This window comes from Eriocheir sinensis, chromosome 16, assembly GCF_024679095.1.
Source record: "Eriocheir sinensis breed Jianghai 21 chromosome 16, ASM2467909v1, whole genome shotgun sequence".
In the NCBI taxonomy this organism is placed as follows: Eukaryota; Metazoa; Arthropoda; class Malacostraca; order Decapoda; family Varunidae; genus Eriocheir; species Eriocheir sinensis.
The window spans coordinates 13818012-13845735 of NC_066524.1; the positions used below are offsets into that span (position 1 = coordinate 13818012).

Sequence of the window (27724 nt, forward strand, 5' to 3'; positions counted from 1 at the left end):
TTATTCCCTCGTTCCCTTCTCTCCCTTCCTCCTCTCTCTCCCTCTCCCTCCTCTCTCTCTCTCCCTTCTCTCCCTCCCTCCCCTCCGCTCTCTCTCCCTCCCTTTCTCTCACTTCTCTTGGCTATCCAATTTCGAGACAGTTTTGAGAAGCTAAGTTTCTGTATCATTCTCTCTCTCTCTCTCTCTCTCTCTCTCTCTCTCTCTCTCTCTCTCTCTCTCTGCTGAAAAGGAGCTCGCGGTGGTGCTGGTGATGCTGTTGTTGTTATTGTTGTTGTTGTTGTTGTTGTTGTTGTTGTTGTTGTGATGGTGCTGGTGGTGGTGGTGAGCGGTAGAGAGAATAAACGGTAATGATTTTTCTGGTGATGATGATGGTGATGATGATGTTACTTTCTCTTTATTCCAGCATTACCAGGTGGTGACTTGGTGGTGGTGACGCAGTGATGATGATGGTGGTGATACAGGTGGTGGTGGTGGTGGTGGTGGTGAAAGACAGATGTGGATGATAGAGGAGCAAGGGGAGATGATAAAAGTGGTGCTGATAGAGGAGGAGGAGGAGGAGGAGGAGAAGGAGGTGAGAAGAGATAGTGGTGATAGTGGAGGAGGAGGTGATAAGAGGAGGTGACGATGATGGTGGTGGTGGTGACGGGTCGTGGATAGTAGGAACAAGGAAGAAAAAAAGGTGATGGAGATGGTGATGTTAAAGATAGTGAAATGCAATGATGATAATGATAGGAATAGCCAGGCGTTCATGTAGGAAGGAAACGCAGATGATAGTGATGATACAGGTGGTGGTGGTGGTGATAGTGATGTTGATAGTGACAGAGGAGGTGATAGGAGATGATAGTGATAGACAGTGGAGGAGGAAGGAGAGGAGGAGGAGGTGGTGATGATGCTGGTGGTGGAGGCTGCCGCGGCGCACTCATCTCCCTCATCGGCGGGGGTCGCGGGGGGTCGGCGGGGGGTCGGCGCGGTGTCTTGCCTCGACAGTCAGTGTGGACGGACGGGTCGGCGGTGAGGGTCGGGCTGCAGGCGGTCCCGAGCGCTTGAGAGCATGTGAGGCGACGCGAGGAGGCCGCGACACAACCTCCGCCCCGCGCCACGCCCACGGCCACACTGCAGGCTGGACAGACAGACGTGTGAAGTGACTGTATTTGAAGCCCACGTGAGGGTAGAGAAAGTCATGTCGTGTGGTCCCCCTCGTCAGTGTCTCCGTCATCGCTCGCCGTGCGTCAGGAGGAAATAAACATAATTAGGATAGCGTCGACAGGTAGGTTGGTTCGCAGGTGACGCCGCCGGAAAACGTTTAGCGTACTCTTTAGTCGTCTCTAAGTCAACGTTTCAACACCATTATAAGGATGTTCCCACTCCAAGTCAACGTTTCAGCACGATATAAGGCGAATACGCAGCCAAATGTTAGAAAAATCACTGAAAACGTTTTTGCTCCACTCGTCAGAAACGTTCACTGATCAAAGACTTCAGAAAACCCTTTCAGACGTTTACAAGTTAACGTTTCAACTCTTCCTAATAAAAACGGAGAAGAAATGTCACACACCGATAGTAAGAAAATCATAGCTTATTTTTTTTTTGTGGTTTGCCCGAACACCAAATACATGAACGTTTGAAAATAATCCCGAACGTTTTGATGCTTGTCAGGAAACGTTCACTTGGCCATCATGCTGAACAAAAAGAGGAAACGTATAAGGCACTGGTATGTAGGTATCATGTATATAGAGATGTGTGGAATACATACTGGAAAAAAAAGAAAAAGAAAAAGAAATACCAGTACCTTACAGACGTCTCCACCTAAAAACAAAAACAACAACAACAACAACACACACACACACACACACACACACACACACACACACACACACACACACACACACAACGGAGGTGATTACGCTCGCCAGACGACGTTCATCAGCAATAACAACAACAAAAAAGTTACCGATCATAAACTTTGGTAAACGTCCAAGCCGAAGTTTCAACAGTGCTCCTCAGAGACATGCCCGAAGGAAACGTTGCCTCGCCGCGTCAAACGTCAAGGGTCCGTCAAGGAAACGTTCAACACTGAGGAACTACGATTTTTTTTTTCTTTACAGCAAAGGGAGGCAGCTCAAGGGCAAAAACGAAAGAGTAACAAAAAACTGCTCCAAGAACAGACAAACGAACGAGAGGACAGAAAAGAGGTCAATTTCGGGTGTAGAGATGTCTTGATGGAAAAAGAAAAGTTATTAAAAATCGTTCGCAATGTAGATGTTTCACGAATTAAAACAACGATGAAGACTGCGACGGATCTTAATGAACCAGTAACACAAAACTAGAAGTGGGAATAGAGCGAAGATGAAATACAAACAGAAAGAGAAAAGTTAATGAAAAAACTCGTTCAAAGGTAGATGTTTCAGGAATCAAAATAAAGATGAAAACTGGGCCAGATCTTTACGAGCCAATAACACAAAACCAGAAGTGGGAATAAAGTGAAGATAAATGAGTAATAATAAAAAAAAAACTAAAAACAAAAAACAAAATAAAGGAAAATCTTTAAATTCACAATAGTACAAAAAGAAAAGAACAAAATCTCATCCGTTCACACACCAAAGAAGCACAAAATTTTCAGACTGTAACAAAGGCAACGATAACAAACAAACAAACAGACAGAAAATTCAGACTCTTCCACACCTAACAAGTTTAAAATTTCTGATTACCACACACACTAAAAAAAAAAAAAAATAAATAAAAAAAAAAAAAAAAAAAATCAGACTTAAGCACAAGAAAAAAAAGAGAGAGAAAAAAACCAGACGGTCTCATACGCAAGAAAAGTTTGAATTCTCTGATTATCACACACACACACACACACAAAAAAAAAAAAAAAACTTCAGCCTGACACTCACACCCAACAAGCTCAAATTTTCAGCCTGTCACACACACACACACACACACACACCAAAAAGTTCTAACCCTCCCCCCCCAACCCCCCCAACCCCCCAACCCCCCAAAAAAAAGGGAGCACAAGACACCGGGAATTAAAGAGAGAGAGAGAGAGAGAGAGAGAGAGAGAGAAGTTCCCTGGTCGTAACATTAATTATTTTCCTCGTTTCTTTCCTCCCCGCGTGGACGAATCGGTGAGATGCAATACCAGTTAAGCCTCTTTGTGGGAATCTTAATATCAGTTTTCTGCTCCAACACCTTCATTTCAGGCGTCGGGAACCATTGGGAACGAGCGTAGTTAGCCCATTAATCTTTCCTTCCGGTTCTATATTTTTTTCCGTTTTTTTTTTTTTTTTTATCTCCCTGTAATGTTCCTCCTGTTGCTCCTCCTCCTCCTCCTCTTCGTGTTCTTTTTAATTTATTTCGTTCTTGTTCTTGTTTTTTCCCTTTCCTTCTTCTTCTTCTTCTTCTTCCGGATATTGCTATTTTTTTATGGTCGTTTTTTTCATATTTATCTGATTCCTTTTCTTTCGTTTTTTCTCATTTTCTTCCTCTGTCTTTCCTATTTTTTGTTTGTTTTGTCCTTGTTTTCTTTTCTTCCCTATACCTAAACATATCACGATCATCTTTATATATGTTCATCTATATCTTCTTTCTTCTCTCTTTCTTCTTCCGTCCTTCCTATTTATTGTTTTGTCTTTATTTTTTTCATCCCTATAGGTATACATATCACGATCATCTTGTCATATTTTCTTCTTCTAAATCTTTTCTTTCTTTTTCTTTCTTTCTTCTTCTTCTAAATCTTCCTCGGCGATGGTCACGTGAAGCCGCATAAAGAGAAGCAATCAAACACACACACACACACACACACACACACACACACACACACACACACACACACACACACACACACACACACACACACACATCCCCCCCCACACACACACACATCCCCCCCACACACACACACATTCCCCCCCCACACACACACATCCCCCCCCACACACACACACATCCCCCCCCCCACACACACATCCCCCCCCCACACACACACACATCCCCCCCCCACACACACACAAACACCGTCACAAACTAGGAGTACGAGGTGAGAAGGAGAGAGCAACTTTTACTCTGGGAAGGAAAAAAAAACGAAAAGAATTAAAAGAAGAAACAAACAGCCAACTTTTAAAACTGAGAAATAAAGACAGATAAAGACAAACACAGAAACTCGCAGCGGGTGAAAGTTAAAAGGAAAACGTCTTAAGAGGAGGAGGAGGAGGAGGAGGAAGGAAACTGAGACACGAAAAAAAAGAAAGAAGAAAAAAGAAAAGAGAAAAAAGATGGCAGTTGACGGATCAATATGAAAACTGTCAAAACCACTTGGAAATCTTTAAGCATTTTCTCTCTCTCTCTCTCTCTCTCTCTCTCTAATTCACAATGTTTTAGAGAGAGAGAGAGAGAGAGAGAGAGAGAGAGAGAGAGAGAGAGAGAGAGAGAGAGAGAGAGAATCAAAGACAATTAAACCTCAACTCATTAATATATGGAGAGAAAAAACAAAACAAAACAGAAGGAATTAAGTAACTGCTCTCTCTCTCTCTCTCTCTCTCTCTCTCTCTCTCAGTAAAGGACAGTATTTTAGATTGAATTAGACGAGAGAGAGAGAGAGAGAGAGAGAGAGAGAGAGAGAGAGAATCAGAGACAATTACGCGGGCAGTCATTAATATTCATGTCATTAAAAAAAACAAAAAAATGTTCACCTCTCACGGAATTGCTAATGTAAATATTTTTCTCCTTTTTTGAAATTCTGGGCAAAGTATTTATAATAATTATTATTTTATTTTTTTACTATGAGTAACTTTTTTTTCTGACTAAGCACATCGGATATATTTGAGTAGACGAAGCGGATTGGGAGCTGTTACTTTTTATCTTTTATTTACTTTTTTTTTTCATATATACACTCTCTCTCTCTCATCTGCTTTATCCCCTTCATCCTTAATTATTATCTGTGTCTTATTTTCTTTCTCGGAGTCTCATATTTCATAACTCATAATATTTGCATTTTTCCGGGTCCTCGTATTGTGCTATGATTAATGACGGCTTTTAGTAATGATGGTATTTGCTCAGTCTGGACGTGTTTTTTTATGTGTAACTTTTATCTCTACTCTTACATAATCCTATCAATGTTTATTTTCTTCTACTTGTTTACTTGGGTGTTTTGTTTGTGTGTGTGTGTGTGTGTGTGTGTGTGTGTGTGTGTGTGTGTGTGTGTGTGTGTGTGTTAGCGTGTGTGTGCGCAAATATAACATCAACCTAACCCCTATTTTAAACATCACCCATTCATTTTTTATATATATTTTTCATCATTAACATATATTACCTCCATCTTTTTTTTTATTATTTGCTTTTCCTCTTATTTTCATTTACCTCTCACACCTGTTTACACACCTGTCGGTTAGCCGCGCCGTGATTTACAGGTGTTCCGCTCTACGCTTCGCTTTTTATCCACTTTTTATCACTCCACATTGAACAAGCGGGCGTGGAACCTGTTTTTGGGGCTGACCGATTGTGGCGTGATGGGATGACTGGGGATGATCAGCTGGCAGAGTCATTCCACTAACCGCAAGCACTAACTCTAAACACTAGTCACCACCACTAACTCTAACGGCCCACTACCCGTCACCACGCAAACTGTATTACTTTCTATTGCTTCTGTTCCACTTACCACCACCACTAACCCCCACCACTAACTCTAATCACCTGCCACCACCACTAACTCTAACGGCCCGCTACCCGTCACCACGCAAACTGTATTACATTCTATTGCTTCTGTTCCACTTACCACCACCACTAACCCCCACCACTAACTCTAATCACTTACCACCATCACTAACTAACCACTTACTATCACCACTAACTAACCACTAACCACCACTAACTCAAGAGCCCGCTACCCGTCACCACGCAAATTATATTACTTTCTATTGCTTCTATTCCACTTATCACCACCACTAACCCCCACCACTAACTCTAATCACCTACCACCTCCACTAACTCTAACGGCCCGCTACCCGTCACCACGCAAACTATATTACTTTCTATTGCTTCTGTTCCACTTACCACTACCATTAACCCCCACCACTAACTCTAATCACTTACCACCACCACTAACTAACCACTAACCACCACTAACTCTAACAGCCCCGCTACACATCAGCACGCAAACTATACTAATTCTATTGCTTGTATTCCACTAACCACTTCCCCTGATTCTAACCCTTATCACCACTAACTAATCACTAACCACCACTAACTCTAACAACCCGCTACCCATCACCACGCAAACCATATTACTTCTGTTGCTTGTATACCACTAATCACCACCACTAACTCACCACTAACCATCACCACTACCTCTGTAACCACTCACCACCACCACTAACTCCAAATGCCTCTACTCCATTCCTTCACTCCATGTATTAATTCTCTCTCCTTCCACATTTTTCATTCTATCAGTCATTCCCACTACTTCCTTTTCCTTTCTACACGTCTTTCATTTTAAGTCATTCCACTACTCCGTTTTCCTCGCCGTCCTAATCACATAAGTCCACATGGATCTACTCCATTTCACTCCACTTCGCCACTGCACTTCATTTCATGCCAACTTTCTCTCTCATTCCACATCTTTCATACCACTCCCAGTCATTCCGTCGCTCATTTCTCCACGTAACTTCAAATGCATCTACTCCACTTCACTCCATGTTCACTTCATCTCGCTCCCCATCTTTCATTCCACCGCCAGTCAGTCCACCACCCACCTCTCACTGCCTGTCGCCACCTAAGGCACATTAAGCCACATACTTCACTCCACTTCACTCCCATGTTCCACTCCACACTCACTCCACACCTCACCGCCCACCTATACCGTCATATTTAACTGATTTTCTTAATTGTAGTTGAAGAAATCATGAAAAAAATAGACATAAAAGGGATGGCTATAGATAAACGAGGAAAAAATAATATATATATATATATATATATATATATATATATATATATATATATATCTATATAGATATATATATATATATGAGAGAGAGAGAGAGAGAGAGAGAGAGAGAGAGAGAGAGAGAGAGAGAGAGAGAGAGAGAGCTGTTACAAAATCTTAAAGAAAACTCTAAACTGCTTCACTTTTAAAGAATTTTGAGCAAAGAAAATAATCACACCGCGGGCTGGAGAGAGAGAGAGAGAGAGAGAGAGAGAGAGAGAGAGAGAGAGAGAGAGAGAGAGAGAGAGAGAGAGAGAGAGAGAGCAGAATCTTAATCAACAGGTTGTTCGCACAGTTTCAGAAATTCTTGAGAACCATTAGACAAAATTCCCCGCAGTTCTCTCTCTCTCTCTCTCTCTAATATATTCACACCCATTTTCCACCTCGTGATCTGCATCTTTTTATAATCCGCTAAATCGCATAAATTATATTCGTCTTAATCCCACTTCCCGTTTTCTTAAATGTCCACTAAAAGGGAGACTGAGAAAAGTGTTCCTGATGTAAAAAAAAAGTAAAAATGTTTTCTCGATAAAGGAGCCCAGAGAGAGAGAGAGAGAGAGAGAGAGAGAGAGAGAGAGAGAGAGAGAGGGGGGGGGGGGAGACGGATGACTGAAGGAAATTAGAAAAAAAGACAAGAAACTAGGTCATAAAACACATACGTACACTTTACCCCCTCCCACACATACACACACAAACACATATGCAAAGAAATGTCCGTTTATCTCCTTGTCTGTTTGTCCGCCTGTCTGCTTATCTGTCTGTCTGTCTGTCTGTAAATATGTATGTAGCAAGCACCACCCACAATAAATCTTGCTGGTGACATCTGGCAAGCATGGCGGCTACGCGCGGGAGACGAAATTAAACGCAAAACAAAATGAGAGGCAAAACACAGCCAGATAGAGAGAGATGGATGGCCGAGGTTCCGTCACAGCGTCCTGGTGGTTTAAATCTCACTGAGTGTATAATTATGGGGCCCCCGCCGTCTGCCCATCCGTCACGAGAAGGAAGGAAGAAGGAGGAAGGAATGGAAGAAAGGAAGGATATACACAGGAACGCGAGGCAAGAACTGTGACGAATGTGAGAGCCATCTTGTGTTATTGCGCGGGACTGTGTCAGCCTCCGCCTCCTCCTCCCTCCGCGCTACCGTCGCCTCCGCCGCCGCTGCCGTCGCTTCGCGCTCTCCGTCTCCGCGTGAACGATTCCGCGAAAGAAAGTAGTGCCGGCTTGGGTTTCTTTTTTCTTCTTTTCTTCCTGTTTTGTTTTTTGACTTCTGTTTTGTTTTAGGTGGTTCGTATCTTGCTTCATTTTTCTTTCGTTATTTGATTTTTGTACGAACGATTCCGCGAAAGAAAAAAGCGCCGGATTGACTTACTCTTTCTTCTTTTTTGTTTGTCTTGATCTTGGTGTCCGTGTTTTGCTTCAGTTTTTGTTTCGTTATTTGATTTTTTGTATGAACGATTCCGCGAAAGAAATTAGTGCCGGATTGACTTTCTTTTCCGACATTTTCTTCTTTATTTTTATTTTTGATTTCAGTTTTTGTTTTGAGTGTTTCAGTTTTCCTTGTTTACTTTTTTTTCCATTTTTATTTTCGTGATTTTTGTGAACGATTCCGCGAAAGAAATTAGTGCCGGCTTGAATTTCTTTTTTTCTTTTTCTTCTTTTTGGTTTCTTGCTTTTGGTTGTTGGTTTGAGCTGCTCGCACTCTAGTTCAATTTTTCTTTTTTTTTTAGTTTAGTGTTTCCCTTTTCAGTTTTCGTGATTTTTTGTAATTTTGCTCCGTTCTTATTTTTCCTTTGCTCGTATTTTTGCGTTTTTTTTATATCATTTTGCTATTTTGGGCTTTTCGGTTTTGATTTTTCTTTCTTCCTGTTCTTTCCTTTATACATTCAATCTTTCTTTCATTTTCTTTTCTTTTTTCTTTCATCCCCCCCCCCCCCTCCCCCTCACTCCCATGCTTCGTCTTGCAGCATTGTTAAGATATCGAGAAACGTGAACCTGATGAACGCAGCGTAATGAAACCAAAATCCTCCCCATACACATTGCCAGAATCACTAATCCCTCTATTCAAACTCATAATAGAGGATACACTTTTCCCACATGCTTTATAAATAGGCCCCAACTCCTCTATTCAAACCCTTAAAGAACTGAAACCCTTCCCATAAACCATACAAAAAGACGCAAATTCTCTCCTTCAAACTCCTAGGGAAAGAAAAAACACACAAATATAACACCCGAACACACGAAAGAAGAAAAATATAAATGACATAAAACTAAAAAACAGCCCTTCCCATAAACTACACAAAATATTCTCTCCTTTAAACTCCTAAGGAAAAAAAAAAAAAAAAAAAAACGAAATATAACACCCGAACACACGAAAGGAGAAAAATATAAGTGACAAACCTAAGAACAAAAGACTATCGAATAACAAAAGGTTAGTACACACGTAATTACAGTATTAGGAGTCGTGGGCGCTGATCCGTAATACATTTTTCTATCTTTTATCCTTTTTGTCGCTTTCCTTTTCCAAGCCAATTAATGATCGCATCCGGACGCACCCAAAACGTCGACGGATACATCTATATTTTTGGGGGCCCAATTAATTCTCCCAGCGACGACGCCCGGTGAGATAATAAATGAATAAATAAATGAATGTTTCCACCCATCCCAGTCTATATCCCTCCCCTCCTCCCCTCCCTGTCTTTTCCACTCCCCTCCTCCCCTCCCTTCCATCCCATCCCTCGTTCCTCCACCCCTACCCTTCCCTGTCTATTCCTCTCTCCTCTCCTCCCCATCCCATTCTACGTCCCTCTCCTCCCGTCCTCCTCCCCTTTCCTGTCTATTTTCTCTCCCCTTCCTCTCCCCTCCCTCGGTTCCCCTTCCTCATAGTAGATTTTTCAACGCTGTGTAAAATTAATGTAGAAGTACTGTTTTATTATTAGTATTATTGCTATTATTATTATTATTATTATTATTATTATTATTATTATTATTATTATTATTGGTAGTGGTGTTAGTGGTGTTAGTACTGCCACTGTTACTACTACTACTACTACTACTACTACTACTACTACTACTACTGCTACTACTTCTACTACTACTACTACTACTACTATTTTTTTCAGCCTTGTTCTTTTTGCGTTTGTGTTTCCTCTTGTTCTCGTTCTTTATCATAATCACCATCATCACCATCATCATCATCATCATCATCATCGTCATCATCACCTCCTCCCTCCCGCTCCAACACTCCCGGGATGACGCAATACGAAGCAGCGAGTCCCGCCTCCCGCCTCCCCGTAGCAAGAAACAATTGCATCTGTATCATCTTTTCCGCGGAGTGACTCAGAGAAAAGTCAACACCTCCTCCTCCTCCTCCTCCTCCCCCCCTTCTTCTTCTTCTTCCTCCTCCTCTGCTTCTTTCTGGTGTGGTTGCTCATTTCTCATCGTTTTCTTCTTCTTTATTTTAACATTATATTCATCTTATTCTTATTTTTGGGTCTGTTTGCCTCTTCGTCTTCTCTTCCTCCTCCTTCGTCATCCTGTCTACTCTCTCTCTCTCTCTCTCTCTCTCTCTCTCTCTCTCTCTCTCTCTCTCTCTCTCTCTGATTGCTCTTTTCTCCCCGTTTTTTATTTTTTTTATTTTATCTTAACATTTATTCATTAATTTTATTTTTCCTTCTATTATCTCTCTCTCTCTCTCTCTCTCTCTCTCTCTCTCTCTCTCTCTCCTTCTTTCCTACTTTTGTTCCTTCTCTCTTTCTCTTTCTTTCTTTCCTCACTTCCATTCTTTCTTTCTTTCTTTCCTCCCTTCCTTTCTTTCTTTCATCCTTTTCTCCCTTTCTTCCTTCTTACCTTCCTCTTTTTCTTTCCTTTCTTCTTTCCTTTCTTCCTCTCTCTCTCTCTCTCTCTCTCTCTCTCTCTCTCTCTCTCTCTCAGGGCGGCGTGCCAGGGGTCGCCAGAAGCTTAAATCCGGGTTCGTATCCGGATCACTCGGCTCCATTATCATACGTCAACACGAGCGCCGAATTTCACTTTAATAACTGCGGGTCCCGACTCCCATGTTCTTTTAATTAAGGCCAATATATTTATTTTGCACGTTTTTTCCACGAGGGGAGTCCAGGGCGGTGGAGGCGGAGAAGGGGGGGGGGGGGTAGGATGGAGGGAGGGAGAGGGGAAGGAATACATGATAAAGGAGGAAGGTGAAAGCATGGAGGGAGTGGATGGAGATGGATGGGGAGAAGAAGAAGGGGGAGGGGGTCAGGTTGGGTGAGAAGAAAGGGAAGAAGGAGGGACGGAAGGGGTGGGTGATGAAGGGGGGTAAGGGCAGAAGGGGAAGGATATGGAAGGAGGGGAGGTGATGGATGGGAAGTGAAGGATGGGAAGGAGGGGGAAGGAAGGATGGACGGGAAGGATAGGTGAACAGGAAAGGAAAGAGGGGAAGGAAGAAAGGATAAAGAAGGGAGGGAGAGTGATAGATGGGAAGTGAAGGATGGAAAAGGAAGAGGCAGAATAGAAAGAGGGTGAGAAGAAGAAGAAAAAAAGAGGATGTAATGAAGTAAAGATAGGAAAGGAAAGGTAAAAAAGGGATAGGCAAGGAATAGAAGGGGATGGAATGGAAAAGGAAGGGACAGGAACGAATAGAGAGAAGATAAAGATGAAGAGGAGGAAAGGGAGAGACTGTGAAAGGGAGGTAGGGGAGGGAGGAATAAGTTTGAAAATTAAGGCAGTAAGGGGAGGGAAAGGGAGGGGAAGAGAGGAAAAGAGAGAGTGGGGAAGGGAGAGAAGGAAAAATATAAGAGAGAAGAAGAAATGGCATAGGAGGGAAGGGCAGAGAGGAAAAAGAGATGATAATAGAGGAGAAGAGATGGAAGGGAAGGGAAGGGTAAAGAAGAGGAGAGGGGAGGGAAGGGATGGATAGGGAAGGTAGGGAGGGAAGGTAGGGGAGGGAAAGAAGGTAGGGAGGGAGGGGGGAAGGGAAGGAACGGAGAAAGGAGAGGAGAGGGGAGGGAAGGGATGGATAGGGAAGGTGGGGGGAGGGAAGGTAGGGAGGGAAAAAGGTAGGGGAGGAAAATAAGGTAGGTAGGGAGGGGAGGGGGGAAGGGAAGGGAAGGGAAGGGAAGGAGAAAGGAGAGGAGAGGGGAGGGAAGGTAGGGAGGGAAGGTATGGAGAGAAGGTAGGGGAAAAAGAGAAGGAAGTGAGGGAGGGAAGGGAGGGGGGAAGGGAAGGGAAGGAGGAACGGTTGGGGAGGGAAAGAAGGTAGAGAGTGAGGGAGGGAAGGGAGGGAAGGTAAGGTAGGGGAGTGAGGGGGGGAAGGAGGGAAGGTAAGGTAGGGGAGGGAGGAGGGGAAGGAGGGAAGGTAAGGTAGGGGAGGGAGGGGGGGAGGGGGTTACCAATGAATGAATGGATTATTTCGCTTGCTGTTTTTTTTTCTTTTCGTTGTTGTTTGTTAAATATAAATCAGCTGGGCGTCATTTAATTAACTCACGGGCAAAAGAGGTAAATGATTTGGTGCTGCGCGGGGCTTTATTGCCATTCTTGCTCTGGTTTTTATTTCTTTGTTATTACTTATTGCTGTTTATTACTCCTATTTTTTTATTGGTAGTTTTTTTGTGTTCTTTTTTTACTTCCTTATCAATACTAACTTTTACTTCTTACTTTCACTTTTTATCAACCACTGTTTTTACATCCTTTTATTACTTATCGTCATTACTAATTCTTACTTTTTAGTTCTACTTTTTATTTATTACTTTTTTGTATCGCTTCCTTAATTTATCGTTACTATTTTCTACTTCTTACTTTTACTTTTTATCTGTTACTTTTTGAGCTATTTTATTCCTTTATCACTTACTTCTTTATTATTACTTATTGCTATTTATTAGTCTTACTTTTTTATTGGTAACGTTTTGTGTTCTTTTTTTACTTTCTTATCAATACTAACTTTTACTTCTTACTTTCACTTTTTATGTACCATTATTTTTGCACTTTTATTACTTAACATCATTACTAATCCTCACTTTTCAATTCTACTTTTTATTTACTACTTTTTTGTATCGTTTCATTAATTTATCGTTACTATCTTTTACTTCTTTTATTTTTTATCTGTTACTTTTTGAACCATTTTTTTCCTCTATTATTTACTTCTTTATTATTACTTATTGCTATTTATTACTCCTATTTTTTTATTGGTAACTTTTTGTGTTCTTTTTTTACTTTCTTATCAATACTAACTTTTACTTCTTACTTTCACTTTTTTATCTACCACTATTTTTGCACTTTTATTACTTATCATCATTACTAATCTTTACTTTTTAATTCTAACTTTTATTTATCACTTTTTTGTATCATTTCATTAATTTATCGTTACTATCTTTTACTTCGTTTACTTTTATCTGTTACTTTTTGAACTATTTTATTCCTTTATTATCATTACTAGTTTTTCCTCCTTTTACATTTTATTTATTGCTATTTCTGTATTATTTTTTATTAGTTTATTATCATTACTAATTTTTACTTTTTGTTTACTATTGTTTCTATTATTTTGTTGCTTTTAATATCATCACTTTTATTTATTTATTCATTTTATTTTTTTGGTTATTACTGTTTTTGTCCAGTCTCCTCAGAAGGGTCAATCCTCCTCCTCCTCCTTCTCCTCCTCCTCATGAATTCCCTTTTTTTCCTCCAACCTTTCATCTAACACCCTTTTCTTCGCTTCTTCCCAAAACCCATAAAATCAAATCTGAAAAAAATAAACCAACCCCAAATCGAACAATGATCTACAAAAATACAAAAAAATCTGTACTCACTCATTCTGAAGGGAGCTATTTTTCTTCTGTCTTTTCTTCCTCCTTTTCCTCTTTGTCTTACTGGACCCTGAAAAAAAAATATATAAACGTGTGTAGACGGCAAAGACGATATTAAACAAAATCCTCCTCGTGGTAAGTTGATGTTCCAAGTTGATGCTGTCATGAAGAGCTGGTTGGGGGGTGGGGAGGGGGGAGGAGGGGGACTCTTAGATGGAGGTGTGTATGAAGAGGAGGATGAGGAGGAAGAGGAAGAGGAGTTGAAGGAGTAGGTATGCATGAGGAGAGGGAGTAAGGGAGGGAGATGAGGGATTTTAAGAGGGAGGAGGAAGAGGAAGAGGAGTTGAAGGAGTAGGTATGCATGAGGAGAGGGAGTAAGGGAGGGAGATGAGGGATTTTAAGAGGGAGAGGGAAGAGGAAGAGGAGTTGAAGGAGTAGGTATGCATGAGGAGAGGGAGTAAGGGAGGGGGAGGGGTGATTTTAAGAGGAAGGGGGAGGAGGAAGAGATGAGGTATATGAGGAAGAAGAGGAGGTGGAAGAGAGGCAGGAATAGAGGAGGAGGAGGAGGAGGAGGAGGAGGGGAAGAGAGAAAACGGAGAGAGTAAGTGCAAAAATAAAGAGGGAAAGAGGGAGAGAGGAAAATACTAAAAGGTAGAAAGAGAAGAATGATGAGGAAGGGTGAAAGAAGGAGAGATGCTGGGGAAGAGGGAGAGAAAAATACGAAGAGAGAATGAGAGAGAAAGTGATGAAAGGGAAGGGGAGAGAAGAGAGATGATGTAGAAGCAGGAAGAAGGAAGTACTAAGAGAGGAAGAGAGGAATGCTGAGGAAAGGGGAAAGAAAGGAAGATGCTTGAGAGGTGAGAGAAAACTACTAAGAGAGAGGAAGATAAAGACAGGGATGCTGGGGAGGGGAAGGAAAATACTGAGAAAGAGAGATAGGGAGAGAGAGGAAGGCTGGGGATGAAGGAAGGAGAAAGAAGCGAAAGAGATGCTGGGAGAGAGAGAGAGAGAGAGAGAGAGAGAGAGAGAGAGAGAGAGAGAGAGAGAGAGAGAGAGAGAGAGAGAGAGAGAGAGAGAGAGAGAGAGAGAGAGAGAGAGAGAGAGAGAGAGAGAGAGAGAGAGAGAGAGAGAGATGCAGGGGAAGGAGGAAAGAGAAGGAGAGAAAGGGATGCTAGGAAAGGAGAAAGACGGGAGAAAGGGATGGTAAGGAAGGAAGTCGGAGGGAGAGAAAGAGATACTGGGAAAGGGAGAACGAGAGAACGAGAGATAGAAAGAGAGAGAGAGAGGGAGAGAGAGATGCTGGGGGGCCGGGGAGATGGGAGATGGGGGATGGTGATGCTGGGGCGGTTGGGAGGAGTAGGAGGAGGAGGAGGAGAAATCTTATTAATTTATTTTATTATCTGGAGGTTATGATGCTTCACATATCATCAGGGCGATAAAAAATATTTACGGCGCGGCCAAGAGTCGAGGGGAGAACAGGATTACCGGAATTTACGCGGGCACTTTGCATACGCCATTTTTCCGCGCCTCTTGTGTTCCCGTGAAGCCGAAAAGAAAGGACAAAAAAAAAAAGAGACGGGCGGAAATGGTTGGCGGGCGGTGCAATGTTATGTTGTAATTTTGGGCAGCGTGTTATACTGTTTCCCTTGATTCATACTGCACAAGTTACGTTTATGCTGCGATTATCTTGTTTTTGTTTGTTTGTTTGCTTGTTGTTGTTGTTTTGGGGGTTTGTGTTTCTTTTTTGTTTTTTCTCTTTTTTTTTTCTTTTTTCTTTTCATATTTTGTTTGTTTGTTTGTTTGTTGTTGTTGTTTTGGGGGTTTGTGTTTCTTTTTCTTGTTTTTCTTCTTCCTTTTTCTGCTTTTCTTGATTCATATTGCACAAGTCACGTTTATGCTGCGATTTTCTTGTTTTTGTTTGTTTGTTTGTTTGTTTGTTGTTTTGGGGTTTGTTTTTCTTTCTCTTGTTTTTCTCCTTTTCTTGATTCATATTGCACAAGTTACGTTTATGCTGCGATTATCTTGTTTTTGTTTGTTTGTTTGTTTGTTGTTGTTTTGGGGGTTTTGTTTTTCTTTCTCTTGTTTTTCTTCTTTTTCTGCGTCTCTTAATTCGCATTGCACAAGTATTCGTATGTTATGATTATCTTTTATTGTTTTTGTTCGTTTCTCTCTTTTTTTCTTTTTCTTCTTCTGATTCTCCATTATTCTCGTCTATCTCCTCTTTATTATCATTATCTACTATTATTAAACACGATTTTCACCTGTTCTGTTGCTATTTCCCTTTTTTTGACATTATTAGCATCTGCGTTTATGTATACTCTCCTCCTCCTCCTCCTCCTCTGCCTCTCTCCTTATTCAAATTATTCATATCAAACACAATTCTCACACTATAATTATCATCATTTTTGCAATATTCAAGTTACGCTATTTCCTCCTCCTCCTCCTTCTCCTCCTCCTCCTCCTCCTCCTCCTCTGCCTCTCTCCTTACTCAAATTATTCATATCAAACACAATTCTCACACTATAATTATCATCATTTTTGTAATATTCATGTTATCCTATTTCCTCCTCCTCCTTCTCTTCCTCCTCCTCCTCCTCCTCCTCTCGACTCTCATTATTCATATTAAACACGACTTTCACACTATTGCTCTCTTCTTTTTTCCGTTATTATCATCACGACATGTTTATTCCTCCTTCTCCTCCCCCTCCTCCGCGTCCTTTTTCTTCTCCTTTGTGCTGCTGATGGTGATGATGATGGTGGTAATGGTGATGGTGATGAGGGGCGCGGGCGGACATTTGTTAAGCTGCATTGTTGTTCTGTTGGATCTCTCTCTCGCCCTTGTGATGCAATTACGTGACTCTTTACACTATATATGCGGCGGCGGCGGTGGAGGAGGGGGAGGGGGGGAGGTGGGAGTGGGGGAGGCAGAAGGCAATGAGAACAGTAGAAGAAAGAAATAGCATGCAGATGATAATGATGGCTTAGAAAATGCGTTACCGATGCTATGTTTTCATCTATTACTTGGCTATTCTTCGTTTCGCTTTTGAGTGTGACTTCCATTACGGTGACGGAGGCTGAGGGGGGAAGGGGGGGGGGGGAGGAGGGGGTACACGGTGTAGCTGCGCGTGACCTCAGTGCTCATCTCCGTTATGGAAAAACTGATATATTACGGATAGATTACTTTTTTTTTTTTACAGCACAGGGAACAACTCAAGGGCAGCAAAGAGAAAGTGTAGAAAAAAAGGTCCGCTAATTGTTGCTCCTTCCTTTTTTTTTTCTCTTCTGTTTAGTTTCTTGTGTTGCATTTCTTACGTGTTAATCTTTGTCCATGGATCGCGTTTGTCATTTGTTTTCGAGCAGATAGACTGAAGGTTCCGAATACTGTGTTAATACCTGATTGTTTTTGTTTTCATTATTCTTATTTCTTTATTATATTATGTGTTTTCCTGAATTTCTTTTTTTCTGCGCTGGCCTTTAAATTTGTCTAAGTAACGCGTTAGTATTTTTTTTTTTTAAGAAATAACGCTCTTGCTGTAGATCTGGGTTGGGGGTCTGTCTGTCTGTCTATCTGTCTGTCTGTGTCTGTTTGTCTGTCTGTTCTTTGTGTGTCTGTCTGTCTCTGTCTGTCTGTGTGTGTTTGTCTGTCTGTTCTTTGTGTGTATCTATCTGTGTCTGTCTGTCTGTCTGTTCTCTGTCTGTCTGTCTGTTTCTGTCTGTCTGCGTCTGTTTGTTTGTGTCTGTTTGTCTGTTTGTTCTCTGTCTGTCTGTCTATCTGAGTGTGTGTGTGTTTGTCTGTTCTTTGTGTGTATCTACGTCTGTCTGTCCGTCTGTCTGTCTGTCTGCCTGTCTGGCTCTTTTTGTCTGTCTGGGCGATCTAACACTCCCCCTCCCCCCCTCCCCCCCCTCTCCCAGCTCAGGTTTCATTAATAGTCGCTTTTTTTTGTCTTTTTTTTCGTTTTCGTTTTTTTTTCTTCTTTCGTGTACATACATCCTGAATTGCGCCCGTCATTAAAAAGCGAGGTAAAGAGAGAGCGAGAGCGAGAGAGAGAGAGAGAGAGAGAGAGAGAGAGAGAGAGAGAGAGAGAGAGAGAGAGATGGTGCTGTAATCTAAACGAGGAAAAATGAGACGCTAGATAATTGCGTGATGCTTAGAACGTTTGGCTTAATAATAGGAAGAATGAGGGTGAGAACGGGATGGAAACGTCTCTCTCTCTCTCTCTCAACTATTTCTACTTCTACAACTTCTTTTTTTACTACTACTACTGTTACTACTACTTTTAATCATAATAATTCACACAACCGCCCCATAACACCCTTTTCTCCCCCCCTCCCGCGCCCTCAGGGTCACCGGGGCGGGGCAGGATGCGGGTTGTCCACTCGCCATGCCCCGCCGTCCCCCTCCTGTTGTTGCCGCTGCTCCTCCTGCTGGGCCACGCCGCGCCAGGTAGGTTCAAGGGTTCAACGATGCCCTAACACTCGTCTGATTACCTGCTTAGAGGGTCAAGGTAGATTAGATTGTGTTTTGAGGTAGTTGCCTTGTCTTGTAAATCGCTAGTTTCTTTTTTTTCCGCATCTTCTGTTGTTTCTGTTTTCTACATTGGTATTTCTTGTTTCTCCCCTTCGGCTTCTGTTTCTTGACTTCTAACTTCGTATTCCATTTTTTTTCCTTCTTCTTCTGTTGCTTTTATTTTCATCTTGTTACCTATATCGGTACTTCCTTTTTTTTTCTTCTTTTTCTTCTGCTTTTTTGTTTTCTAAATCCGTAGTTTCCTTATTTCCTTTTTCTGTCCCTTGTCTTCTGTACTGATACTTTCCTTTTTCTCCTTCATCTTCTGTCATCTTTTCACAGTTATTTTTGACAGTTAATTCCAATTTTCCTTCATCCTTTGTCATCTTTGTAGAAGCATCGATTTTGTGGCATTGTTTTCACATGTTTGTTCTGTCCTTCGTGTCCCCTTCACCGACAGACAGACAACAAGAATTCATAACAAACACACACCTCAGCGGGAGACTAAAAACTGTCGGCGATACAAAGTGTTGGCACCTGTGACGGTTATAATTATCTTGCCCCTTTTTCCTTCTCCTTTCACCCCCTTGGCCAGGTTCGTGCCTGCGCGTGTCCGGCGTGCGCGTGCCGCCCGTGGTGGTGTCGGGCTCGGCGGTGGAGCTGACCTGCAACTACCACCACAGCCCCGACCGCCCCGACCCGCTCTACTCCATCAAGTGGTACCGCGACGTGAACCAGTTTTACGAGTACATCCCAAGGCGGGACCCGCCCATCAGGGTGTACCCGCTGCCGAACATACACGTGGACGTGAGTGTACTGTAATACCTGTGTGTGTGTACTTGTGTGCGTCCGTCGTAATACTCTGAGTCTATAACAACAAACAACATTTAATGAAAGAATCTTAGCAGACAACAACGCTTATCATCACAAAGCTCCACACCTCTCCCACACCACAACATTACCACCACCATTACCGCCGCCACCATCACCTCCGCTACTGCCACTAACAGCCTTTCCACCCCGCCCCCCCCAGCGGTCCCGCAGCTCCCAGTCGACGGTGGCGCTGACGGGGGTGTCGCGCGAGACGTCCGGCAGCTTCCGGTGTGAGGTGATGGGCGACAAACCTTACTTCGAGACGGACGACCACGCGATGAACATGACGGTGGTTGGTGAGTGTGAGGGGTGAGGGTGAGGGAGGGGGCAGGGACGACCACGCGTTGAACATGACGGTGGTGGGTGAGTGTGGGGGGTGAAGGTGAGGGAGGGGGCAGGGACGACCACGCGTTGAACATGACGATGGTGGGTGAGTGTTGGGGGGAAAGGAAAGGGAGAAGGAGAGAGGAGGGAGCAATGGGGAAGGTGGGTTTGAGAGGGAAAATGAAAAGTTCGGAATGAGTGTGTTAGGTGAGGACTTGGAGGAAGGAGTGTGTATGTGTGATGGAGGGAGGCAGGGCAGGGCAGGGCAGGGCAGGGCAGGGCAGGAAGAGTGTATTCCCGTTCCAGCGACACCCGCCACTGCTGTCACCTAGTCACCTATTCCCCCCTCACCCCCAACGTGTGTGGTAGAGATGAAGTGGACGGGGCCGAGGTGCGGCAGGCCAGGCAGTGAAGGAGGAGTGTGTGGTGGACAGGAAGGGAGCGGGTCATAACAAGGCCTCGGCAGGGCGGGGTGCAGGGACGCGGAGTTCATGGTGGCGGCCTCCTCGTTGGTGCCGCCCACTAACACCACTCGTTCTGCCTCCCTGACGTGTTAGATTGAGGCCCCGAGCTGGGGGGCGCCACCCCCTTCCTGCCACGCAGCTACTAACTCCCAATCCCATTTCCCCCCACAGACGTGCCGGCGTGGGGCCCCGAGCTGTGGGGCGCCGCCCCCGGGGCCCGCGTGCGCCCTGGAGAGGTGGTGGCGCCGCGCTGCCTCATGGGACCCTCGGACCCGCCGGCGGACGTGAGCTGGACCGTGAACGGCGAGGCGACGCCCATCGAGGCGGCGGTGGTGCGGGCCTTGGAGCGAGGGCCCCAGGGACGGCTCGCCCAGGGCTCGGTGCGTGTGTGTGTGTGTGTGTGTGTCAGTGTGTGTGGGGGGGGTGGGGGGCAAAAAGTGTTATCCTCGGTGTATTTTTGTTGAGTCTACTTCTATACGTTCATATAATGTCTTTCATCGACATCTGACAACCTGCCCTGCATCCACAGTCCACACCTCATCCCTGCCTCTTCATACCCGCAATAAACACTCTCTCCCCTCGCAGGAGCTACGCATGACGGTGACGGAGGCGTGGCTGGCGCGCGGTGCCATGACCCTCACCTGCCACGCCCGCGTGTCCTCCGTCTACCACGCCACCGCCAACGTGACGCTCGTCCACTACGACTGGCCGCAGCCCGCCGAGTTCGGCTGGTTCTCCGCAGGTGGGTGGCGGGTGGAGACGGTGGGGAGGCGGACAGGGCTTGGGCAAGGAAAAAGGGAAGAAGGAAGAGGGGATAAGAGGACTGGAGGTGTGTGAGGCAGGGTGGAGACAGGGAAGAAGGGATGGAAGGAGGGAGGGAGGCGAAGCTCGGAACTCCATAGTGAGTCAATGGCTGTATCTTATTGTCCGCCCACGAGGGAGGGAGAGGAGGGAGGAAACACGGCGGTGGTTATCCAGACAGCGGTACCAACACAACCACCACCACCACCACCACCACCGCCAGGAACAACAACAGTGGTGGTAGCGGCGCGGCGATGAACACCCAGCATTGCCTTCACTCCCAGGTCGGGGTCGCGCATCTCTGCCTCTTGTTGTCCATCCAGGGGCCACGAACCTCCTTGATTAAAGTGACGCAAACCAACTCCCACCACCACCACCACCACCGCTCCTGTGGCTGCTTCGCTCCGCTAATACACCGCGGAGGGAGTGTGTGGCAGGGGGACGGGGAGAGAATAGGGTGCAAGGGGGGGGGAGGTGCACAGTCAGCTAGTCAGCACAGTCGGACTAAACTTGGCATTCGCAGGCTGTTACGACCGCCGCCTCGCAGGTCCCCGCCGCCACAAAGCGACTTGGTTCGGAACTTTGACAATAACCTGGTTGTAAGCCCGAAGGGAGGCCGCGGCTGCCCGTCCATCCCGCCGCCGCCGCCCATCACCGCCGCTGTAATCGTCTGCGTCTCCGCCAAGCGCTCCCGCGACGACCAACTCCAGCGAGACAAAGTGACGGCGGCTGAAGGCGAGGCGCGCAGCGTAAACCCGGGGACGTGTTACTCTCGCGGCGACTAACTTTATAACACGTCGTTTTGCCGCCGCCGAATCTTGAGCAAATTTTATCCCCTCGCGGGAGGAAGAAGTAAAGGTGGAAGAAGGACTTTTTACCCCCGGCGAAGGTCGACAATAAAGACACTAACCCGGGAAAATAGAACGAGGATGAGGAGGAGGAGGAGAGAGAAGGTAAGAAAGGTTAGAGAAGATAATAACAGAAGCGTCAGCACAGCGGAGTGGACAGCGCGTGAGAGGAAAAACAAAAACAATAAAGACTGACCACGGAGAAAGAGGACGAAGAAGAAAGAGAGAAAGAGAGAAAGGAAGAAAGAAAAGATAAAAGAGAGTATATATAGCAGGGCGAGGAAAACGGAACAGAAAAAGAGGAGAAAAGGAGGAGAAAGTGGATGAAAAGAAGAGCTGAATAAAACAAAACGAGAAAGAAACAAAGAAATAAAGAGAAAGAAGAAAGAACAAGAACACCAATACAGCAAAGTGGACACAAAGGCGAGGAGAACAGAACAAGGGGAGAAGGAGAAAAAAAGGAAGAGAAGGAGGAGAGGGAATAAAACACGATAAGGAGAGAAAACCAGAAGAGAAAGTGAAAGGACAGTTGGATTAAAGTGAACCTTAATAAAGAGGATGAAACGGGTATCCACACACACACACACACACACACACACACACACAAAGGAAGTACAGACCAATTTTGTTCCATCACACAGAAAAGTAAAGAAAAGAAAATAAGGATGTGAATTTTGTTACTGAAACCCACCGAATTTTTATTTTATTTTATTTTGGTCTGCAAATAGTCAGTCACGTTTTTTCCTTTCCATTTCGAGAAGAGAAAAAGAAGAATAAAAAAGAAGAAAATGAGGAAGTAGAAAAAGAAAAAGTAAAAGAAGGAGAAGAGGGGGGATGAGAACACTGGAAGGAAACAGAAGATAAAGATGGTATAAAATGAAGGGAATGAAGGGAAAGAAAGAGAAGAAGAAGAGGAAGAAAAAAAAGAACAAGAACAAGAAGGACAAGAATAATAAGAAAAAAACAAAGAAAGGAAGAAAGAACGAAAGACGAGAATACGAGAATAAAGGATAAAAGATAAAAAAGGAGGAGAAAGAGAGAATAATAAGCCATAAAGTTGCAGGAACATAAGAGAAAGAAAGAGAAGGAGAATAGAAGAGAAAATAAAAAAAAAGAATAAGAGACATTAAGTTAAAGGATTATGAGAGAGATGAAGAAATTAGAAGAAAAGCAAAGGGAAGGGAAAGAGAGTTAAAGGGAAGACAAACTGAGAAAGAAGAGGAAATAAAGAAAAATAGAGGAAGAAAAAAAGGGAAAAAAAGGAAAAGAAACAAGAGAGAAATCAAAGGACACGAAAGGAATGAGAAAAATGTAATGATGTAGAAATGAGGAGAGGAAAGAAGAAGAAAAATGAGGGTGGAGAGAAGATTGAAGAGAAGAGAAAGCGAGAGATGGCGAAAAGGGAGAATGAAAACACGGGGAGGAAAGAGAAGACAGAGAAGACGGAATAGAATGAAGAGAACAAAGGGAAATAAAAGAACAGCGGACAGAAAGGAAGAAGAGAAGAGGAAGAAAGAGAAGTGGAAGAAGGAGAAAACAGTGGAGGGAAAAGAGAAAAGAGAAACAAATAAAATAAAATAACAAGAAAAAGAAAACTGAAGGAAGAGGAAAGCGAGAGGAAAAAGATAATGAAGGAAAGAGGAAGGAGAGAAGAACACATTTGAGGGAAGAGGAGAAAGACGAAAGAAGATCAAGAGAGGGGAAACAAACAAGAGGAAGAGAGGAACAAGGAGAAAGAAGAGGAAGAAGAAGAGGATAAAACTTGGGATAAAAAGAAAAATAGAACAAATTAGAGGCAGACAAGAGGAAGAGAAGAACAAGGAGAAAGAGGAAGAAGAGGAAGAGCATACAGTTTATGAAGGAAAGAATATTAGAACAAGAAAAAAGGAAACAGAAGGTTGTGGAAAGCAAGAGAGGAAGAGAAAAACAGTGAAGGAAGGGGAGGAAGAGAAAGAGAAGAAGGGAAAGATATTAAATTAAGGAGACAGAGAAAGTGAAACAAAAGAAAAGAAAAAAGAAGATAGAGGAGGACGAGGAAAACAAGAGAAAGAGAAGAACAGGGATGGGAGAAGAGGAAGAGGAGAAAGAGGAAGAGGAAGAGGAGGAGGGGGGGGAGGTCAGGTCTGTCCTTCGTTAATCAGAGAGTAATTACGGAGCGGTTCGAGCCTTTTTTCGAAGCTTCTTTTCTGCGGTTTGAAAGTCCGTGAGCTAATGTCCAGTGGGTTTAATCTCTGAGAGAGAGAGAGAGAGAGAGAGAGAGAGAGAGAGAGAGAGAGAACGTCTAAGCTTGATCTAATTTTATTCTTTTTTTCTTTAAACTGATTTTATTATTATCATCATTATTATTACTTGCTTTATCCTTACATTCTCTCTCTCTCTCTCTCTCTCTCTCTCTCTCTCTCTCTCTCTCTCTCACACACACACACACACACACACACACACACACACACACACACACACAAAACTTTTGATATTGAGGGCGAGAACGCCTTCCTTGTGTGTTTGTGTGTGTGTGTGTGTGTGTGTGTGTGTGTGTGTGTGTGTGTGTGTGTGTGTGTGTGTGTGCACGCGCGTTTAAATGGGACATCTCTCCAAGCCCTGTGTCATTCCCTTCCTTTACTCACATACCTCCTCCTCCTCCCCATCTTCCTCCTCCTCCTCCTCTTCCTCTTCCTCCTGCGCCTCCTCCTTCAATGACTCTGGCTTAAGAACCTCCTCAGTCGTTCCTCCCAACCCCTCCTCCTCCTCCTCCTCCTCCTCCCCCCATCTCCCTTCCTCCCGCTCCCCGCCGCTCACCCCCAGCTGACGACAATATTGTGAGCTTCTAATTGAATTTTCCCCCCAGAAAGGAGAGAGAAATTGGGCGGTGCGAGTCAGGCGCCGCCGCCGACTCACGCCGACTCTCCGCCGCGTCACGCCGACCGTTAATGGCGCTTGTTTATCGCTGTTTGGTTGTTTGTTGATTGCCTCACCTCTTGTTGACCTTATCTCTTACTTTCTCCCTCAGACTCCCTATGTCACGCCAACTACTTTGTCTCTTGTTTATATATGTTTTTTTTTTTTTAAGTTTGCGCCTGTAGGTTCTCTTGGTGTGTTCTGGTGGTCGGCCCCAGCCTGTTATGGCGCAGGCAAGTGTTTATATTGGCGCCATCTTGCTTGGCTCATGATTGTCCCCGCAGCTCATCTTTGATCCTCTTTGAGAGAAAATCAAGAGTCCGGGTTGATAGATGGTCTTCAGGAGGGCATGTGGGATGTCATAGGCCACTCGGCGATGTCTGAAAAACTGCCAGCTTATTTGTAGTAGCTGGCGTCTCTCCTTTTTCCTTCTCTCCTTCTTTTTCTCTACACTTCTTGCCCTCTCCTCTACTTTCTTTTTAGTACCTTCCTTTCTACTTCCCTTTCTCTCTCCCTCTCTCAAAACAAACATTTTAATTCTTTCTTATTTATCATTATCTACTCATTCATCACCTCACCTTGTCTTCTCCCACCCACCCCCAGCACCCCCAGCCGCCGCCCCCCACACGTCATCGCTCCTCCTGCTGCCCCTGCTGCTGCTGCTGTCGCTGTGTGGCTCTGCTGTGGCGCCGCTGTGACCTTGATCTGCCGACGCTGTGACAGGTAACGCCCCGACAGGTGACGCGCTGACGGGGTGATGATGATTATGACGATGATAATGACGATGATGATGATGATGATAATGATGGGGATGAAGGCAACAGCTGTCCACGCACCTCGTAACTCGCAACGCAAACGTAAGATGTATACATAACACACACACACACACACACACACACACACACACACACACACACACACACACACACACACACACACACACACACACACACACACACACACGCAAATACTGGCAGGGTTTTATCTTTTTCTTTCTTCGTTTCTTTTTCTTCTTTTCATCATGTTTCTTTTTTTGCTCCTTCACCTTTTTTTCTCTTCTTCCGTTTCTTTTCTTTTTTTTCTTTTTCTTTTTCTTCTACTTTTTCTTTTATTCTTTATCTTCTCCTCCTCCTCCTTCTTATTCTTATCCTTTTTCTGTTTTTTTTCGTTTTCGTCTCTGAGCGCAACAGTTGAAAGGCCATCTGTGCGTTATCTCTCTCTCTCTCTCTCGCATTTCTTCATTACTGTCATTTTCTTTAAACTCTATTCACTGCCATCCATCTTCGTTCAATTTTATCAATTCATCTTTCCTCTGAAGTTCTCTCTCTCTCTCTCTCTCTCTCAAACCCATACACCAGGACAGGACCAGGACAGGCAAGAAAGAGGAAAAGAGAGAAGAAAATGAAAGGGAAAAAGGAAGAAGTGAAAGAGAGAAAGAAAGAGAGAAAGAAGACAGGGAGAAGACAGAACAAAAAAACTTACAAACAAGACAATTTTTACCTTAAGAACTAAAAAAAAAAGAAAAAAAATGTGAAGTTCCGTTAGGGATGAGAATGAAGAAAGAAAGTGAAAGGAAAGGAAGGAAGGAAAATAAGAGGGAAAGAGGAAAAGGAGAGTGAAAGGAAAACGAGATGAAAAATGAAAAAAAATGAAAAAACGAGATAAGTGAAGAAAAAAAGAACGAGAATGAGATAATGAATTCTAATAGTGAAGTGAACAAAAAAAATTATGATGATGATGATGATGATGATGATGATAATATGTATAAAAAATAACTTGTGTATTTTAGTATTTTTTTTTTGTATGTGTGGTTCATCGGACAAAAAAAAATAGCGAAATTGTGTGTTCATGTGTTGGTTTACTAATTAAAAGGTGACTACAGGTGTGTGTTGTGTGTGTGTGTGTGTGTGTGTGTGTGTGTGTGTGTGTGTGTGTGTGTGTGTGTGTGTGTTGTACCTATCCCTTCTTCCTCCTCCTTATCTTCCACTCCTGTTTTTTTTCTCTTCTTCTTCTTCTTCTTCTTCTTCGTCTTCTTCTACTTCTTCTTTTTCTTCTTCTTTTTCTTCTTCTTCTTCTTCTTCTTCTTCTTCTTCTTCTTCTTCTTCTTCTTCTTCTTCTTCCTCCTCCTCCTCCTCCTCATGTCGCCGCAACACTGATTGAAGAAACACCTCAAGTTGAAATTACAAAAATAAGTGTTGGAGATTTACTTTTATCCTTAATTAAGTGTGTAAGTAAGGTGTTGGTGATGATGATGGTGGTGGTGATGGTGGTGGTGGTGATGATGGTGGTGGTGTTGGTGGTGGTGGTGATGATGGTGGTGGATGGGAAACTGGTTCACCCTTTCATTTTTCATTTACGCTCCGAAATATACAAATTTTATCACCCTTTTTTTTGCAGCGTTGCCAGCTAAAAGTCGTCACCCTTTACAGTGTTACCAGCTAAAACTCTCACCCCTTACAGTTTTAACAGACACGTTGCCACACTTTACAGATTTACCAGATATAAATTCCCATCCATTACTGTGTTGCCATATTAGTTGCCACCCTATTGCAGTGTTACCAGCTAAGTGGGGAAGGTTATGCTGTGGTGTCCCCAGAAAGCACGTCCCCAGAATGGTCCCTAAGTTTACCTAATGGGGAGAATTAAGGGAAGATTTGAAAGGGGAGCCTAAGGGGGGTGGGGGTGGGGAGTTAAAAGAGGTTTACGACTCGACGTTGGTTCAATCTCTGTAGTCTTCCAGTGTGTGTGTGTGTGTGTGTGTGTGTGTGTGTGTGTGTGTGTGTGTGTGTGTGTGTGTGTGTGTGTGTGTCGCCTCCCAGTCAAGTCATTACTACCACCACCGCCACTACCATCAATATCACCACCACCACCACCGCCGCCGCCGCGTCTCGTCACGGGGCTCCGATAAGAATCTTCCAGTTAGCTGTAATCAATTGTCACCCAAACGAATGTATATAATGACTATAATGTACTAATAATGTGTGTGTCCCGCCGCCATGGTACCCCCCTCGCCCTCACCTCCCCCTGACACACACACACACACACACACACACACACACACACACACACACACACACACACACACGTCGCCCTTCTCCTCCTGGAAATTGTGACGTAAATTTCTTACTGTGAAATGTATTTAATTTCCGGCCTAGTGCCCTGTCCCCCCCCTCCCCCCTACACACACACACACACACACACACACACACACACACACACACACACACACACACACACACACA

General features: G+C 43.8%; 1 protein-coding gene across 1 annotated transcript; it reads left to right on the forward strand.

Moving 5' to 3' along the window:
• Positions 1-1172: 1172 nt before the first annotated feature.
• On the forward strand, positions 1173-27724 carry LOC126999327 (uncharacterized). Its single transcript, XM_050861791.1, has 7 exons — positions 1173-1267; positions 18113-18214; positions 18873-19084; positions 19311-19446; positions 20110-20318; positions 20524-20680; positions 25086-27724. The coding sequence occupies exons 2-7, from the start codon at positions 18133-18135 to the stop codon at positions 25178-25180; spliced, it is 891 nt and encodes a 296-aa protein (XP_050717748.1). The 5' UTR covers positions 1173-1267; positions 18113-18132; the 3' UTR covers positions 25181-27724.